The sequence below is a fragment of the Myotis myotis genome, unplaced genomic scaffold, assembly GCF_014108235.1.
Source record: "Myotis myotis isolate mMyoMyo1 unplaced genomic scaffold, mMyoMyo1.p scaffold_m19_p_18, whole genome shotgun sequence".
Classification (NCBI taxonomy): Eukaryota; Metazoa; Chordata; class Mammalia; order Chiroptera; family Vespertilionidae; genus Myotis; species Myotis myotis.
In genome coordinates, this window is record NW_023416322.1 from 20,783,356 (window position 1) to 20,799,366 (window position 16,011).

The following is a 16,011-nucleotide window of genomic DNA, read 5'->3' on the forward strand; positions in this document are numbered from 1 at the left end:
CACCAGCGCCGCCTCTGCCTCGGCCCCTGCTGCCATGGCTTCATCTAGAAGGTCTTCTGGAAGGACTTCCGGAAGGATGTCTGGTCTAATTAGCATATTATGCTTTTATTATTATAGATAATACCTATAACCGAAAGTAAACAAGGATAACCTGATATTTAAAAGCACTTCCATTTAAACGTTAAAAAGGTATATTTTTAGTGCTCGCTTCAGCAGCACATATACTAAAATTGGACCGATACAGAGAAGATTAGCATGACCCCTGTACAAGGATGACATGCAAATTCATGAAGTGTTCCATATTTTTCCATTTGCAACAGCATGGTTGGAACTGGAGAGCATTATGCTAAGCAAAATAAACCAGTCGGAGAAAGATAAATATCACATCATCTCACTCATATGTGGGATATAATGATCAACATAATCTGATGAACAAGAATAGATCCAGAGACAAATGGGGGAGGGGGGCGGGTTAGAGAGCAACCAAAGGACTTGTATGCATGCATATTAGCATAACCAATGGGCACAGACACTGGGGCGGTGGGCACTTGCCTGGGGTGGGGATGGCTGGGGTGGGGGGCGGCAGTCAATTGGGGGAAAAGGAGACATACGTAAAACTTTAGACAATAAAAATAAATAAATAAATAGGTATATTTTTATATTGTTCATGTGTAGCATAATCAGAATGGTTAAATGAAGGAATTCTAAAAATTCTCAAGGATATTCACCTATTCCAAAATAGAATGTGAATAAATTTTAAATGGTTTAGAAAATGGTTTAATTTTTAGGTAGTAGGCAATAGAAGAATCCTCTACAGTTTGGCTTTATGTCCTTCAACGTATTTTATTTTTGTTCAATAACAATAACATATGCTCATTCTAAGAGTTCAAACAATATAAAAATTGTACAAAGAAAATAATGAAAGTCACCTGTACTACTACGTCCTGAGAGATAACTACCAAAGGTTCTCCAATCTACTGTCTGTGGAAGACTTCATTTTGGCAGTCTTCTCTCTCTCTCTCTCTCTCTCTCTCTCTCTCTCTCTCTCTCTCTCTCTCTCTCTCTCTCTTTGTTTCGCTTATTTTTTAAGTCATAAAAATAACACAAGCCGAAACCGGTTTGGCTCAGTGGATAGAGCATCGGCCTGTGGACTGAAGGATCCCGGGTTCGATTCCGGTCAGGGGCATGTGCCTGGGTTGCGGGCACATCCCCAGTGGGAGATGTGCAGGGGGCGGCTGATTGATGTTTCTCTCCCATCGATGTTTCTAACTCTCTGTTTCCCTTCCTCTCTGTAGAAGGTCAATGAAATGTATTTAAGGAAAAAAAAAAAAAGGAAAAAAAAATAACACAAGAACATAGTAGAAAACAAATAACCTTGACACTGTGTAGATGTATGTAAAGTGATTAGTTTATACCAGTGATGGAGAACCTATGACACGCGTGCCAGAGGTGACATGCGAATTCATTTTTTTGGTTGATTTTTCTTTGTTAAATGGCATTTAAATATATAAAATAAATATCAAAAATATAAACCTTTGTTTTACTATGGTTGCAAATATCAAAAAATTTCTATATGTGACATGGCACCAGAGTTAAGTTAGGGTTTTTCAAAATGCTGACACGCTGAGCTCAAAAGTTTCGCCATCACTGGTTTATACAATTATCCCCAACCACTTTCATTGGCCCAATTTCTGTACCTCAAAAATAAACCAATGACAGTCAAGTAGGGTTTGCTTTGTGTGTCTTTCTAGACCTTTTACTATACAACCCAACTTTTAAAAAATTAATTTTTTTAAGTTGTGGTAATACACATAACAAAATTTGCAATCTTAACCACTTTTAAGTGTACAGTTCAGTGAAGTAAATTCCCACTGTTGTACAATCATCATCACAAGAACTTTTTCATCATCTCAAACTGAAACTTTGTACTTTTAACTCCCCATTCTCTCCTCCCCAAAGGTCCTAGCAACAATGATTTTACTTTCTATCTCTATGAATTTGACTACTCAAGGGTATCTCATATAAGTGGAATCTATATATGTAAAAGCCTAAGTGACCAGTTGACCAAACAACCAAATGACCAGTCGCTATGACACTCATTGACCACCAGGGGGCAAACGCTCAACACAGGAGCTTCCCTGTGGTGGTCAGTGCACTCCCATAGCGGGAGTGCCACTCAGCTGACCGGTGAGTGCCAGACGCAAGGCTCACGGCTGGCCACTGCAGCCCGGAGACCGCAGCGGAGCAGCAGTGAGCCTACCCAGTGGCGGCGGTAGCAGGCACAGCAGCGCTGGGATAAGCAGAAGAGGCAAGCAGGAGTGGTAGGCAGCACTGGACTGCCGGTTTCAGCCTGATCCCTGCAGGCTACACTGAGGGACTCCACCGGTGCATGAATCCGTGCACCAGATCTCTAGTAATAAAATACTTATCCTTTTGAGACTGGCTTAACTCACTTAGTATAATGTCTTCAAGATTCATCAATGTTATAATGTGTCAGAATTTCCTTCCTTCTTAAGGCTGAATATTTCATTGCATGTATGTACTACATTTTATATATCTATTCATCTACTGACAGACACCAGATTGCTTTTATCTTTTGGCTATTGTGAATAATGTTGCTATAAACATGAGTGTGCAAATCTCTTAAAACACTTGTTTTCAGTTCTTTTCCGTATATACCCAGAAGTGGAATGGCGTTCTTTGTTCCACCTACATAAGAACAGGTTTAGTTAGTATTGTAAATGGCTTGAATGATGAGCCCCCACCCCAAGACATATAATCTTATTTGGAAAAAAAATCTTTGCAGATGTAATTAAGGATCTTGGGATGAAATCATCCTAGATTATGTGGGTATGCCCTAAATCTAATGACAAGTTTCTTTATGAGACAAAAGAGAAGACAGACATGGAGATGATGATTATGTGAGATTGGAATTATGCAGATACAAGGAATGCCTATTGCTTAGCCACCAGAAGCTAGGAGAAGGAAAGAAAGAATTGTCTCCTGGAATCAAGAGTCCCAAAACCTTGAGTTTGTACTTCTGGCATCCAGAAGTGAGAACATAAAAAACTTTTTAAGCCACCAAATTTGGGGAAAATGTATTCAGGTATGCAATGGTATTTCTTTGTGGTTTTTAAGCCCCGATACTAATGAAGTTGAGCATCTTTTCATGTTTATTGACTATTTGGAGTTTTTCATTTGTGAAGTGTCTGCTCTTTTGTCTATTTAAAAAAAGTTTTTTCTTTATTTTTTTTTATTTTTTAAATATATATTTTATTGATTTTTTTTTACAGAGAGGAAGGGAGAGGGATAGAGAGATAGAAACATCAATGAGAGAGAAACATTGATCAGCTGCCTCCTGCACACCTCCTACTGGGGATGTGCCCGCAACCCAGGTACATGCCCTTGACCGGAATCGAACCTGGGACCCTTCAGTCCGCAGGCCGACGCTCTATCTACTGAGCCAAACCGGTTAGGGCCTTTCTTTATTTTTTAACCCTCACCAGGGGACATGCTGAGAGAGAGAGAGAGAGAGAGAGAGAGAGAGAGAGAGAGAGAGAGAGAGAGAGAGAGAGAGAGAGAGAGAGAGAGAGAGAGAGAGAGAGAGAGAGAGAGAGAGAGAGAAGAGAGAGAGAGAGAGAGAGAGAGAGAGAGAGAGAGAGAGAAACACAGAGAGAAACAGAGAGAAAGACCATTGATATGAGAAACATTCATTGGTTGCCTTCTGTACGTGCCCCGACTGGGGATTGAACCCACAACCCAGGTATGTGTCATGACCAGGAATCAAACCAGCCACCTTTCAGTGTACAGGCTGACAATCAACCAATGGAGCCACTCTGGCCAGGCTGCCTATTCTTTTTTTTTAAACATAGTTGGCATTTTCTTTTTCACTCACAGGAGTAGTTTACATGTTCTTGATACTATCCCTTTGTCAGTCAGATGTGTTGCAAATCTAGTACCTTGTTGTACTTTATGGTGTATTAATGAACAGAAATTCTTAATTTATTGAAGTTGAATTTACCAATCTTTTCCTTAATGGTTTTTGTTTTGCATAGCATGTTAAATCTTGCCCTCCCCTGGGTGTCATAAAAATACCTCTCTTATATTGTCTTATAAAAGTTCTATAGTTTTGTCATACACAAGTTTCTTTCCTCCTTGAGATGGATCTTTTTATACAGTCATGTGAGGATCCAACTTCTTTTTTTTCCTCCCACAAAAATTTATTGGAGAATTCCTCCTTTCTTCACTAGTCTGCAAAGTTACCTGTGTCAAAAGTAAAATTTTCTTATGCAGGGTTTTTTTTTTTCGGGGCTGTTTCACAGTTCTTTTGTCTATCTCTGTACAAATATCATACTGTTTAAATTATTATACTTTTAGAAGTCTGCTATTTGGTAAAATAAGTTCCTGCATTTTGTGGTTCTATTTTAGGAGTGAGTGTCTTTGCTTTTTGGTCCTTTGCTCTTTCATATAAATTTAAAAATGAGCTTATTAAACTTTATGAAGAAATCTTGCTGCGTTTCTGATTTTAATTGTCTTGAATCTATAAATTCAGGGAGAATTAACAAGTTTATGATACTGAATCTGTCTGTAAATATGGGAAAGCTTTCCATTTATTTTGGTTTTCTCTAATGTCTCAATAAAATTGTTAATTTTATAAACAAAGATCATGTATACTTTTTGGTATATTTATTCTTAGGTACTTCATATTTTTTATTTCTATTATAAATGACATTTCTTTTAAAAATTAGATTTTTTCTAACCAATTTCTGCTATAGACATGTAATTGAGTTTTGTTTACGGATTTTATATCCAACAACCTTGCTAAACTCACTTATTAATTCTAATAACTGTCATGTGAGTGCTAGATTTCCTATGTGCATAGCTCTATCTGTAATAATAAAGAGTTTTGCTTTTTCCTTTCACTCCTTAGGTCAGCGGTCGCCAACTGGTGATCCACGGACCACTGGTGATCTGTGAGGTCTGAAAGGTTGGCGACTGCTGCCTTAGGTGAAAATAAGCATCTTTGGCCCTAGCCAGTTTGGCTCAGTGGATAGAGTGTCAGCTTGCAGAACAAAGGGTCCCAGGTTCGATTCTGGTCAAGGGCACATACCTTGGTTGCAGGCTCCTCCCCAGCCCAGGCCCTGGTTGGGGCTCCTGCAGGGGGCAACCAATCAATGTGTTTCCCTTGATGTTTCTCTCTGTCTTTCCCTCTCTCTTCCACTCTCCCTAAAAAAAAAGTCATCTTGGTCTTATTTCCAAATCCAGAGGGAAAGCCTTCTATGTTTTATCATTAAGTATGATGTCTGTTTTAAGACTGGTTTGTGCTTTACTACAAATGCTTTTTAGACTTTAGATTGCCTTTTTTGAATCCACTAAGATGTCATGGATTTTTTCCCTTAAATTTGTCTAAGTCATTCACCACATTATCAATTTTTTTAATGTGTTAGACTCCACTTGGTCACAGAATACCCCATTTCCATTTCATGGAATTTACCCATTTCTTCTAAGTTTTCAAGTATATTAGCATAAAGCTATTAACAATATTTTCCCAACTTTCCAATTTCTGTAGCAAATGTACATATATGGCCTTTATCACCCTTAATCATTCACATTTTTAAAAAATAATGAAGTAACTCTTTCATTATATTAGGCTTTAGTTTGTAGTGTGAATACAGTCAGTATTCATTACCTTTCTGTTCTAGTCTCTGGTCCTCCAATTCTTTCTTAGGAGTTTTAGGTTTTATTAATTCTTTGTCCCAGGCAGCCAAAGCTTGTTTTTCCATCTGACGAATTTCTGCTTCCTCTGCATCTAAACGTCGCTTCCACTCTAGCAGCTCTTCTGCATGTTGTCGCCGTTGCATTAGTTTTTGCTCCCGCTTTGTCAGAAACCTATGGTCACACCATGAAGAAGAGTGAGAGAACAAGTCTACAGGCAGAAATCACTTTGAGAGTGCTATCACTCAGCATCTTATCAACAAGCTGTGTAAACAAGAACATTCACACTACTCCTCTAAAAAAGTTTGCGATAACAGAGGCTTTGATAAGTCAACTTAGAAAATGAGAGAATTTATGTTTTACTTGTAATTGTAAGAGTAGCAAAGGAAAAAAGGGTGGTAAATTCAGAGAAAAAAATCTTGAGAACATCTGCACAACCATGATTGATAATATATATTCATTTTTCATAGGTGATTCTTTTTTATAAGAGAAGACATAAGGAATTTTTTTCTGAAGGCTCAGGCCAGAAAACACAAATGCAAAACAACAAAGACCAAAACAACAACAAAAAAACCCCTAAAGCCCCCAAACAAGCAAACAAACAAAAAGCATGTTTACGTCCCTTTTTCAAATGCAGTCTGGTTTTGCCTCAGGTATAGTGAGTTTGGTAGCCATTACCTGAGAGATACAATGTCAGGTGTTACTCTGTTTTTCAGGAAGAGAACAGTGAGCACCATAGTCAGATGTCTAATGTATATAAACATAACTGTTTAATTACTGGAGTAAAGGATGCAGAAAATACCTCAAATTTATCAATTTAACCTGATCTTTGAAATTAAATAGCCCAGTAACTCTTAGCTCCAAAATGTAAGGAGAAATTACCGATTTAGGAAAAGCTTTTTGAACTGTCCTCAAATGTAGATGCAACAGCTAAATAAAAGGTGGGCTGCTTATATTAGTGGAATTAGATCTGCAGTGGTAGCTAATCAACAAAAATGCACCCACGCATCCAACAAACACTTAATAAAAAGCCCAGGAACTGTCACTCCCCTTCTTGAACAGCCAGCATGTTAAATTCATGTAGAAACAAAAAGGTAAAATCTATGGGACATTTGACAAGAGGCCTCTATGCTGTTAGGACAAACAAACAAACAAAAAGAAAAAAGCAAACAAAACAAACAGAAAGAACAGAGCATGCTCTATCAAAGAGTGCACTGAAAAAGGTGCAGTTACCTGACCAACTGGTTGTAGATATACAGCTGGAATTTGGGATGGAGGTTGGGAAAACAGACACTGAGAGAGGCCCAGTGATGAGACGTAAAGACAGAGAAGAAGTAGTGAACAGGAGAGCAGTGTCTACAAAATAAGGAGGAAGATTTTAAAACCAAGAGATCAAGAGGCAGAAAGAATGAGAAAGGGAAAGCATAAGAGCTGAGTGAGGAACTTTTAATATGTTTCCTGAAGAACATTATAAGCTACTCAGTTAAAGCAAGTGTTATACTCTGTGTGACACATAAAACATGTACTTTTTATAGACCTTACCAATGATTTCTGAATAAACGTGCCTTTCTTCTCACATGTTGCTTAACCATCATCTACACTTTTAAGTAATTTACTTGCTTGTTAGTAAAGTAATAAGAAGTACATTCTGCAGCTAAATAAATTGCCCCATAAGCTTTAGCATAAAGTACAATTATGGCTGTGAACCTACGTATCAGCAATTCTACATACATATGTAATCCTGAGCAAGTGATTTATATATCTGTAACTTGTCATATATTTTAAGCTTGAAATTAAATAAAAAAGCACTACATTTGCCTTACTTAACCTTATCATCATGATCAACTTGAGAATAATAATATAATTTAGAAAATCAATTTATAGTAAAAATACACTATTCACCTCTACAACAAAAAAATTTACTGCTACTAACAGGACCAGGTAAAGGTTTCTTGCTTTATTTTTAACAAAGGCCCAATATTATCGAATAATAATATTGAAATACAATATCTATCCTATGAAATATCAGGACACATAATTAAGAATAAACTAAGCTAATTCCAGTTTTAAAATTCATGCTGTGGACAGCTCAATCACAAGGTTAAAGGTAAGAAAATTATATATGTTAAAGTTATAAAAACAGCAAAAATCCACTAGTTTCCCTTCTTTTTAAATAACAAATAGATCATTATATACATGAAAGAAAAAATAAGTCTAGTAAGTTTGGAAAGGCTAATTCTCTTTGACAGAGCATGCTCCTGTTCACATGCACACAACAATAACTTGTGGATCAAGGCAACATTTATTGCCTTGGAAGGGCAAGGAATAATATCAGTACGTCACAGAAGTGAGAAAATCTAGGCATAAACCCAGTCACTCATTTGGATTTTAAAAAGTATGCACAGTCTTTCCTATGTGTATTTTTAGAAAACAGACGATCTCAAGTCTGTTTTCTGTATACAACTTAGTATTTCGCCTCTCTTTCATGTACACACACACACACACACACACACACACCTGGATTGCCTTGATTTTCTGCACCAAAGTTCGAGGAAAAATAAATTTTCCAAATTTCAGTAAGACACTGCAATCTTCCTTGCCATTCTTTAATGCCATTCTTTAATGCAAGAACATATAATAAACTTATTTTGATGCCAATTATCAAAATACTTTGTGAAAACACATTTACTTGGCAAAAGTTCCAAAGAAAATCTACTCAACACTCAAATTTCACCCACCCTCTTATTAAGTGTATAACCGCTAAATGCATGCATGACCTAGTACAAAAAGTAGAATATTGAAACATGTGCAATAAACTGTAAAAAGATACAATTTAATTTTTTGTCCAGCCCAATAAAGGATAATTTTCTCTATTAAAACAAATAGTGATCTTTTTCTTCATTTGTAAAGATTAAGCATATTCAAAAGCTCTAGGTTAGAAATGAACACCAGAAGAAAGGGCTAACAGAAAAATAAATTAAAATAAAGAAATAGTATAATAAAAGTTTTAACTTAAAGTTAGAACTTCTTCCCAGAACATATATGTTCCTTATTTAATATATGTACATTTTAGAAATAAAGAGTATCTTTTAAAAGCTAAATAACTAAAGTTGAGAGAAAAGCACGGTATTTTACACTAGACTTAACAATCTTTCAAGATGCTGCACAAGAAATAAAATTTGTGAATTATGGAGACATAAATGCCCACTAATAGAAATGCTACTAATACACTTTATAGTTGTTGTTAAGGTATCACCCCAACAAGGCCTCTGTTAGTAAGAAAAGTGTACTAGGATTAGATGTATAAGAGATTTAATAGAGTATGGAGATTATTATGTTCCTACTAGAGGCCCGGTGGGGTCCCTCTGCGTGGCCTGCAGGGATCAGGCCAAAACCAGCAGTCCAACGCCGCCTGCTGCTCCTGCTCATCCTGGCCCCAGTGTGCCTGCCACCGCCGCTCAGCAGGCTCACTGCCACTCCAGTGCGGTCTCCGGGCTGCGGTGGCCAGCCCTGAGCCCTGTGTCTGGCACCCATCAGTCAGCTGCGCAGTGCTCCCACTGAGGGAGCGCACTGACCAACAGGGGACAGCTCTTGCGTTGAGCATCTGTCCCCTGGTGGTCAGTGTGCGTCACAGAGACTGGTCAACAGGTCGAACGGTTGCCTAGGCTTTTATATATATAGATGATAATGTTTAATCTTAAGAAATTCATGAGTAAATGCGTCATTTTTAAAGTCACACTTTCACACACTCTAAAGTTGAGCTGTGCAGCTATTCAACTCCAGCAATGAGCCAATGGGCCTTTTTCCAGTTTCAATAAATACTATTTAGAAGGCTCAGTTTCTACTTAGATAACTTTAAGTCATCAATGTAGGTGTTTTTTTTTTTAATTCTAAGGTTAAAAGCAGATAGGCCAACTTAATTCAACTTTAATTTTAGTTGGCTAAAGTTCAGAGAGCAGGTTTCCAGTTCCAGCTCTGCCAGTTGATGTATGTGTGACCTGGGACCAGTTACTTAATCTCTGTGGGCATCATTCCTTCCTGTAAAACTAAGGGACTATATTAGATGACTTCCCTAAAAACCCTCCTAGTAATAGCATTTTATGGTTCTTTCTTTCTCCATTCAAGGACCTCCTCACACTTTTTTAATACAACAAACTGGTAGGCCATGTGACATAAATGAGAACCTCCTCCCCAACTAAGCTTTTATAACTATAGATTGTCCCAACATATTATAAAATCATATAATTTGGAAAAGCAAAATTAGGATCTAAATTTTTAAATGAAACAACCAGTTCTAAAATCATTTGGTTCTGAAAAATATTAAATAAAAATCTAATATCCTAAATCATTTTAAAATTCTTTCTGCCTCTAAGATTCCTTAATGTTATATTGTTATAAGTAAAAATAAAATTTGTTTTTAATTTGAAAATGGATTAATTTTTTCAAGTCCCTAGGAATTTCCTTTCTTTTTTTCTTGAATTTATTGGGGTGACATCCTATATAATAAAAAAGAAACATGTAAATTGACCATCCCTCCACTACACTCACCAGCCAATCAGGAGTGCTTATGCAAATTAACCCAACAAAGATGGCAGGTTAATTTGTTTACACAGGCGCCGTGTGGAGAGCAGGGTGGGAGAGCCAGCAGCTTGGGGGGACGTGGTTCCCTCGGTCGCTCCCCAGAGGCCGCTGGGTGGAGAGCAGAGCGGGAGAGCTGGAGGCTTGGGGGACGTGGCTCCCTCGGTCACCCCCCAAACCGCTGCGCGGAGAGCAGAGCGGGACAGGCAGGGAGAGTGGAGCGGCTTGGGGAACTTGGCTCCCAAGCCACCAGACGGAGAGCAGAGAGGGAGAGCTGGTTGCTTAGAGGACTTGGCAGAGTGGGAGGCCATGGAATGGAGACAGAGCAGGAAGGGAAAACCAAGAGTGTGGGGAGCACCAGGAATTTTGGGAATAGTTCTGATGGCAGCCCCAGGAACGGAAGTGGAAGCCCAGAGCACGGGGAGCACCAGGAATGCTGGGAATCGTAGCCCTAGAGCAGTGGTTCTCAACCTTCCTAATACTGTGACCCTTTAATACAGTTCCTCATGTTGTGGTGACCTCCAATTTCATTGTTACAAATTGAACATAATTAAAGCATAGTGATTAATCACAAAAACAATATGTAATTATATATGTGTTTTCTGATGGTCTTAGGCTCCCCCTGTGAAAGGGTCGTTCGACCCCCAAAGGGGTCGCAACCCACAGATTGAGAGCCGCTGCACTAGAGCAAAGTGAGCCTGGAGCAAGTTACTGTTGCGATGGGGGATGGAGGGAAAGCAAAGGTGAGAGATGTAAGTAAAATCAGAGTGTCTAGGAAAAATTAAAGGGAAGATATCCTAAAACTTCCAGGAAATCTCCACCAATGAAGCAAAGAAAAAAAAAAATGCCTCTATTATTCTGTGAGCAACAAACCAAACTGAGTTGGGGTCTCAGACAATTCACTCATATGATTGCAAAGACAGACAGAAACTCCTGGATTGGAGAGGGTTCCCCTGAGGGCTCCCAGATTGGAGAGGGTGCACACCCACCAGTGCATGAATGTCGTGCACCGAGCCTCTAGTTGGTTAATAAAATTATATAGGTTTCAGGTGTACAATTCTATAATACATCACCTATATACTGTATTGTGTGTTTACCACTCCAAGTCAAGTCTCCTTCCATCACCATTTATCCCCCCAATATTCTCTTCTACCTTTCCTAGTCCTTAAAACATTCTTAATGATATTCAAAAAGAAAGATAAATGAGGATAAGATAACTGACCTAAAAGAAAATGCAGTCTAGTATTTTTTTCCTATAGAAAACTCTATTCAATTACTTAACATTATCTAATAATTTACATATACTTAAACAAAATAAGACAGGTATATTATTCCTATCTAGAAAATAAATAAAATAAAAATATATTAACAGACTATCAGGATTTATTCAGCTACTACACTTAGTCTAGAATCTTCTCTATAAAAATTATATTTCTAATTAAGGCAATATGTATTACATTCTTTAAAATTCTAATTAAAATATCTTCTTTAATTAAATATCAAAAGCCTTCCTTGCAAGTTAAATCCTTAACTTTTTAAATTCAGCAGATATGGTGAAGATTTCAATATTAGTCAGCATTACCATAAATATTTTTTGGTTTTGTTTTGCTTTCACTAAATAAATATATTTTATTTTTCTTTTTTTCTTTCTTTTTTTTTAATATATTTTATTGATTTTTTACAGAGAGGAAGGGAGAAAGATAGAGAGTTAGAAACATCGATGAGAGAGAAACATCGATCAGCTGCCTCTTGCACATCTCCTACTGGGGATGTGCCCGCAACCCAAGTACATGCCCTTGACCGGAATCGAACCCGGGACCCTTCAGTCCGCAAGCCGACGCTCTATCCACTGAGCCAAACCGGTTTCGGCTATATTTTATTTTTCAATTGCAGCTTACATTCAATATTATTTTGTACTAGAGGCCTGGTGCATGTAATTTGTGCAGTTGTGGGGAGGAGGGGCCCCTCAGCCCGGCTTGCACCCTCTCGCAGTCCGGGAGCCCTCAGGGGATGTCCAACTGCCGCAGAGGCAGGAGAAGCTCCCACCACAGCCACTGCACTCGTCAGCCATGAGCCCGGCTTCTGGCTGAGCGGCACTCCCCCGTGGGAGTACACGGACAACCAGGGGGCAGCTCCTGCGTTGAGCATCTGCCCCCTGGTGGTCAGTGCGCATCACAGCGACCGGTCATTCTGTTGTTTGGTCATTTTGCATATTAGCCTTTTATGATACAGGATTTCAATAAGTTCCTATTTGAAAAAGCCTTAATTAATTAGTCTATTCCATGGAAATCGTCCAAAAGGAATACTTACACATTGATGAATATTTGGTTTTAACCCCTTCCATTTTTAAAATTTGTATTTTTTAAACTTATTTTTATAATCAACGTGGGTATTTTTAAGTTATGAAATGTTAATATTAAGTTTTAAAATGCCATTTCAGCCAGGCTGGTATGGGTCAGTGGTTAAGTGTTGACCCAGGAACCAAGAGATTGCTGGTTTGATAACTGGTCAGGCACATGCCTGGGTTTCGCACTTGATCCCTGGTAGGGGGTATGAATGAGGCAGCCAATTGATGATGCTTTTTCCTCATCAATGTTTCTCTCTATCCCTCTCCCTTCCTCTCTCTCTTAAAAAAAAATCAACAAAAACATATTTTTTTAAAAAAAGAAATGTAATTTCACTAAAGCAATGAAGTGCCAATGTATAACACCGCACCTATAGTTATTAACATTTGACTTACAACAGCTTAGTTGTTCAGAAACTAATTAAGTCATAGGTTGATTTAATGAATGTAGAGCATTATTTTGAATATAGAGCATATTTATGAATACAGAGCATTATTACATTTAATGATGTGTGGTACACTGCCAAAGGACATCAAGATACAACTTAAGTTCAACCTGTGGTTCAAATTGCTAACTTAAAATAAAATGGCAATCAGCAAAAATTTGTAATGGGTCTCCTTCCACATTTAAAGAAGGTAGAGGTTCTTCTTTAATCAAAGGTAGGGTCCTCTAGCAGCTAATTTACATATTTAATGCAATATACACCAAAAAGAGTAAACTCTCACATCAATGTTCTTTTACATGGTCAAAGGGGACATACAACTGAGCTACATTTAAGTAGCTTCTTTAAAAGAGACTTTAGAAACTAATACTTAAAATTCCCAGGAGAATTTCAGTCTTTGTAGTTTCAATTGAGCAATACACACCTACTCACAAGGTTAAATTTCTCTCTTCTATTGGAATAAGCCTGAGAGTTGTCAAAAAGCCACAGGATAAGATCTCAGGACATACCATTAATTAATTGCTTCCCCAAGTCAGGAGACCTGTCCTCAGATTTCAGAGAAAGTACAAATTTCACACTTACTCATAACTTTTGGCAAAAGAAAGGAGAAAACATTGTCATAGGTATATGTACAAATACTACTCTTGATTCTAAAAATAAGAAACCTGGCTATATTAAAAACAAGAATATTTGCTTTATAAATCAGATCTATATTTTACTTGTAGACTGGCAATCTTTCTGCTAAAATGCTACTAAATCCATAAAGTACTATGTTATACCAAACTAATCTAATGAAGTACATTAAAAATATTATTTTTTAATACTACTTTCAATGAAAACAGGAACTATTTATGAAAATGAATTACTTTTCATCCATGCGGCTTCTCATTTTCTTCAGTTTCTGCATAATGCTGCTAGTTTCACTGCTGGAGATGGAAATGGGGGAAGGACTTCGGGTCTCCAAGTCAGTTGGACCAGGACTGATTGCCTTATTATCCTTTGTATCATCATCACTATGTGAGTCCTACAAAGAAAGGGGAATAAAGTATTACACTTTTACGAAAATTCAAGATCTCAAAGTGATCATAAACACTGTCATTTCAAAATTAAGTTTATATCCAAAACAGTATTTATAAAATAGCTGAAATTATGGTATTACTTAGATGACAAAATTATATCACATATTTAAAACTGGTTAAAATATAAATTTTATGTTGTGTATTTTACATATATTTATAAATAATCACAAAGTGTAATATTTTTTTAAGAAGTAAAAAAAATTTTAAAAACTTGTGCTGTTAGTAATCTGGTATCTAAATGTCCTAATTTAATATATATAAAAATTATATATATTCCTCAAGAGGAATATATAATTACAGACATTATAACTATATAAAACATATGTACAGACACAAACAATGAAAGGAACACATAATTATTTTAATCATACTGATGGATGGATCTTTTTCTTTAAATATTCCTTATAGAAAACAATGTTTTTACAAATTAAAAAGTTTATAATAAAACATTTAGGAACCATTGGTTTAATCAATATATTAAAACTAATGAACAAAAGTAAAACTTTAATTGCTTAGTAAGACTTTCATACAAATAATCATTTATTCTCTACTTTTTCTGGAAGCTGGACAGGAATAATCATGACTTTTTATTTTGTGAACAATACAAACAAAGCAGAGGCCTTCCCCTTTCTGAACGATTCAGTCCTAAAATCATTAGATGAACAGAACAAGGTGGAGAAAGACAAAGATGCTGAGAGTGAGGTGTCCCAACCTGAGTGAGATGAAGAGCATCTAATGTAGGAGAGTGGCCTAAGCGGGAAATAAGAGCCCAAGTCGGGCAATGGGGATGTCCAGTGGGGCATGGCAAATCATGAGCCCAGAGTGAGGTGAAATTCCCAGAGAACATAGTCTGTGTCTCTCCTTTGAATCATATATCATTGTATTAACATTGAATAGCTGAAATAAGTTTCATATAAATAGCAAAAACAGTCTCTCTCATTAATTCTAAGGAATGTATCTGGATTGATGAGAAATAACAAGGTTCTCTGTCTCAACTGAGTTCATAAATGGAAAACATTTTTAAACTAATATATGAGCCGTGTGTTCCTTTCAAAACTTGAATATTCCATAGTAAAATAAAAAAATACTATCACTGTACATAAAGGCACATACATAAAACTTTACCCTAGTTCATCATGTATCACAGTGCTAGAATGAGCGTACCCATCGTATCAAAAAATGAGGCAGGGCTAGGAATTAGCAAGCAGCATGAGGCCAAAAGCAAAGGAATAATAATTTCATGTGATTTACCAATTTATTTTCCCCTGCAGACTTTAACTTCTCCTGCAGTTTTATGGTAGTCTGTCGGATCCTTTCTATCTCCTCCTGCTGTTTAAGAATCAGTTGTCTTTCCTTCCGAGCTGCCTTATTAGCTTCTTGAAGTCGTTTAATTTCTGCCTAAGGTTTAAAGAGTTAGGAGAGGCACTGAGATTTGGAGGAGAAAGGTCAAAAGTAACATTTTAAAAAGAAAATCATCCAATCATCACATTTAACAAGAATAAAAATATACAGTATCCTATCTAATAATAGACAAACAGGGTAATTGACCATACCTTCGCTATGCTTCCCATTGGCTAATCAGCACGATATGCAAATTAACCACCAACAAAGACGGTGGCTAATTTGCATACAGCAGGCAGGGCTGGGACCTGCAGGACCTGGGCCCTGGACCCGGGCCCCGGCGAGGCGGGGCCGGGCAGCGTGCGAGCAACACTGCCTGCAGGCCCTGGACCCCTGACCGGGTGGGGCGGGGCCAGCAACGGGAGATGCTGCCAGGGTGGCCCCAGGCCTTGGATCAGTGACCTGGCAAGGGAGCAAAGTGGTGGAGAAGGGAGAGAGCCCAGGTGGCAGA

General features: G+C 37.6%; 1 protein-coding gene and 1 non-coding gene across 7 annotated transcripts in view; one reads left to right on the forward strand and one right to left on the reverse strand.

Annotated features, from left to right (window-relative positions):
* CEP350 (centrosomal protein 350) overlaps positions 1-16,011 on the reverse strand; it is a 124,564-nt gene that overhangs the window by 32,045 nt on the left and 76,508 nt on the right. For 5 of the 6 annotated variants that reach the window (XM_036344490.1, XM_036344487.1, XM_036344489.1 and 2 more), the window contains exons 26-29: positions 15,411-15,557; positions 13,947-14,104; positions 6,949-7,071; positions 5,690-5,889 (exon numbers count right to left, since the gene is read on the reverse strand). In XM_036344490.1, the coding sequence (XP_036200383.1) occupies positions 5,690-5,889; positions 6,949-7,071; positions 13,947-14,104; positions 15,411-15,557 (628 nt within the window). The remainder of the gene's footprint in view (positions 1-5,689; positions 5,890-6,948; positions 7,072-13,946; positions 14,105-15,410; positions 15,558-16,011) is intronic. The other variant, XM_036344492.1, reaches the window with a different exon arrangement.
* LOC118673868 lies at positions 201-307 on the forward strand. Its single transcript, XR_004973521.1, has one exon. It is a non-coding gene; the product is annotated as a U6 spliceosomal RNA (small nuclear RNA).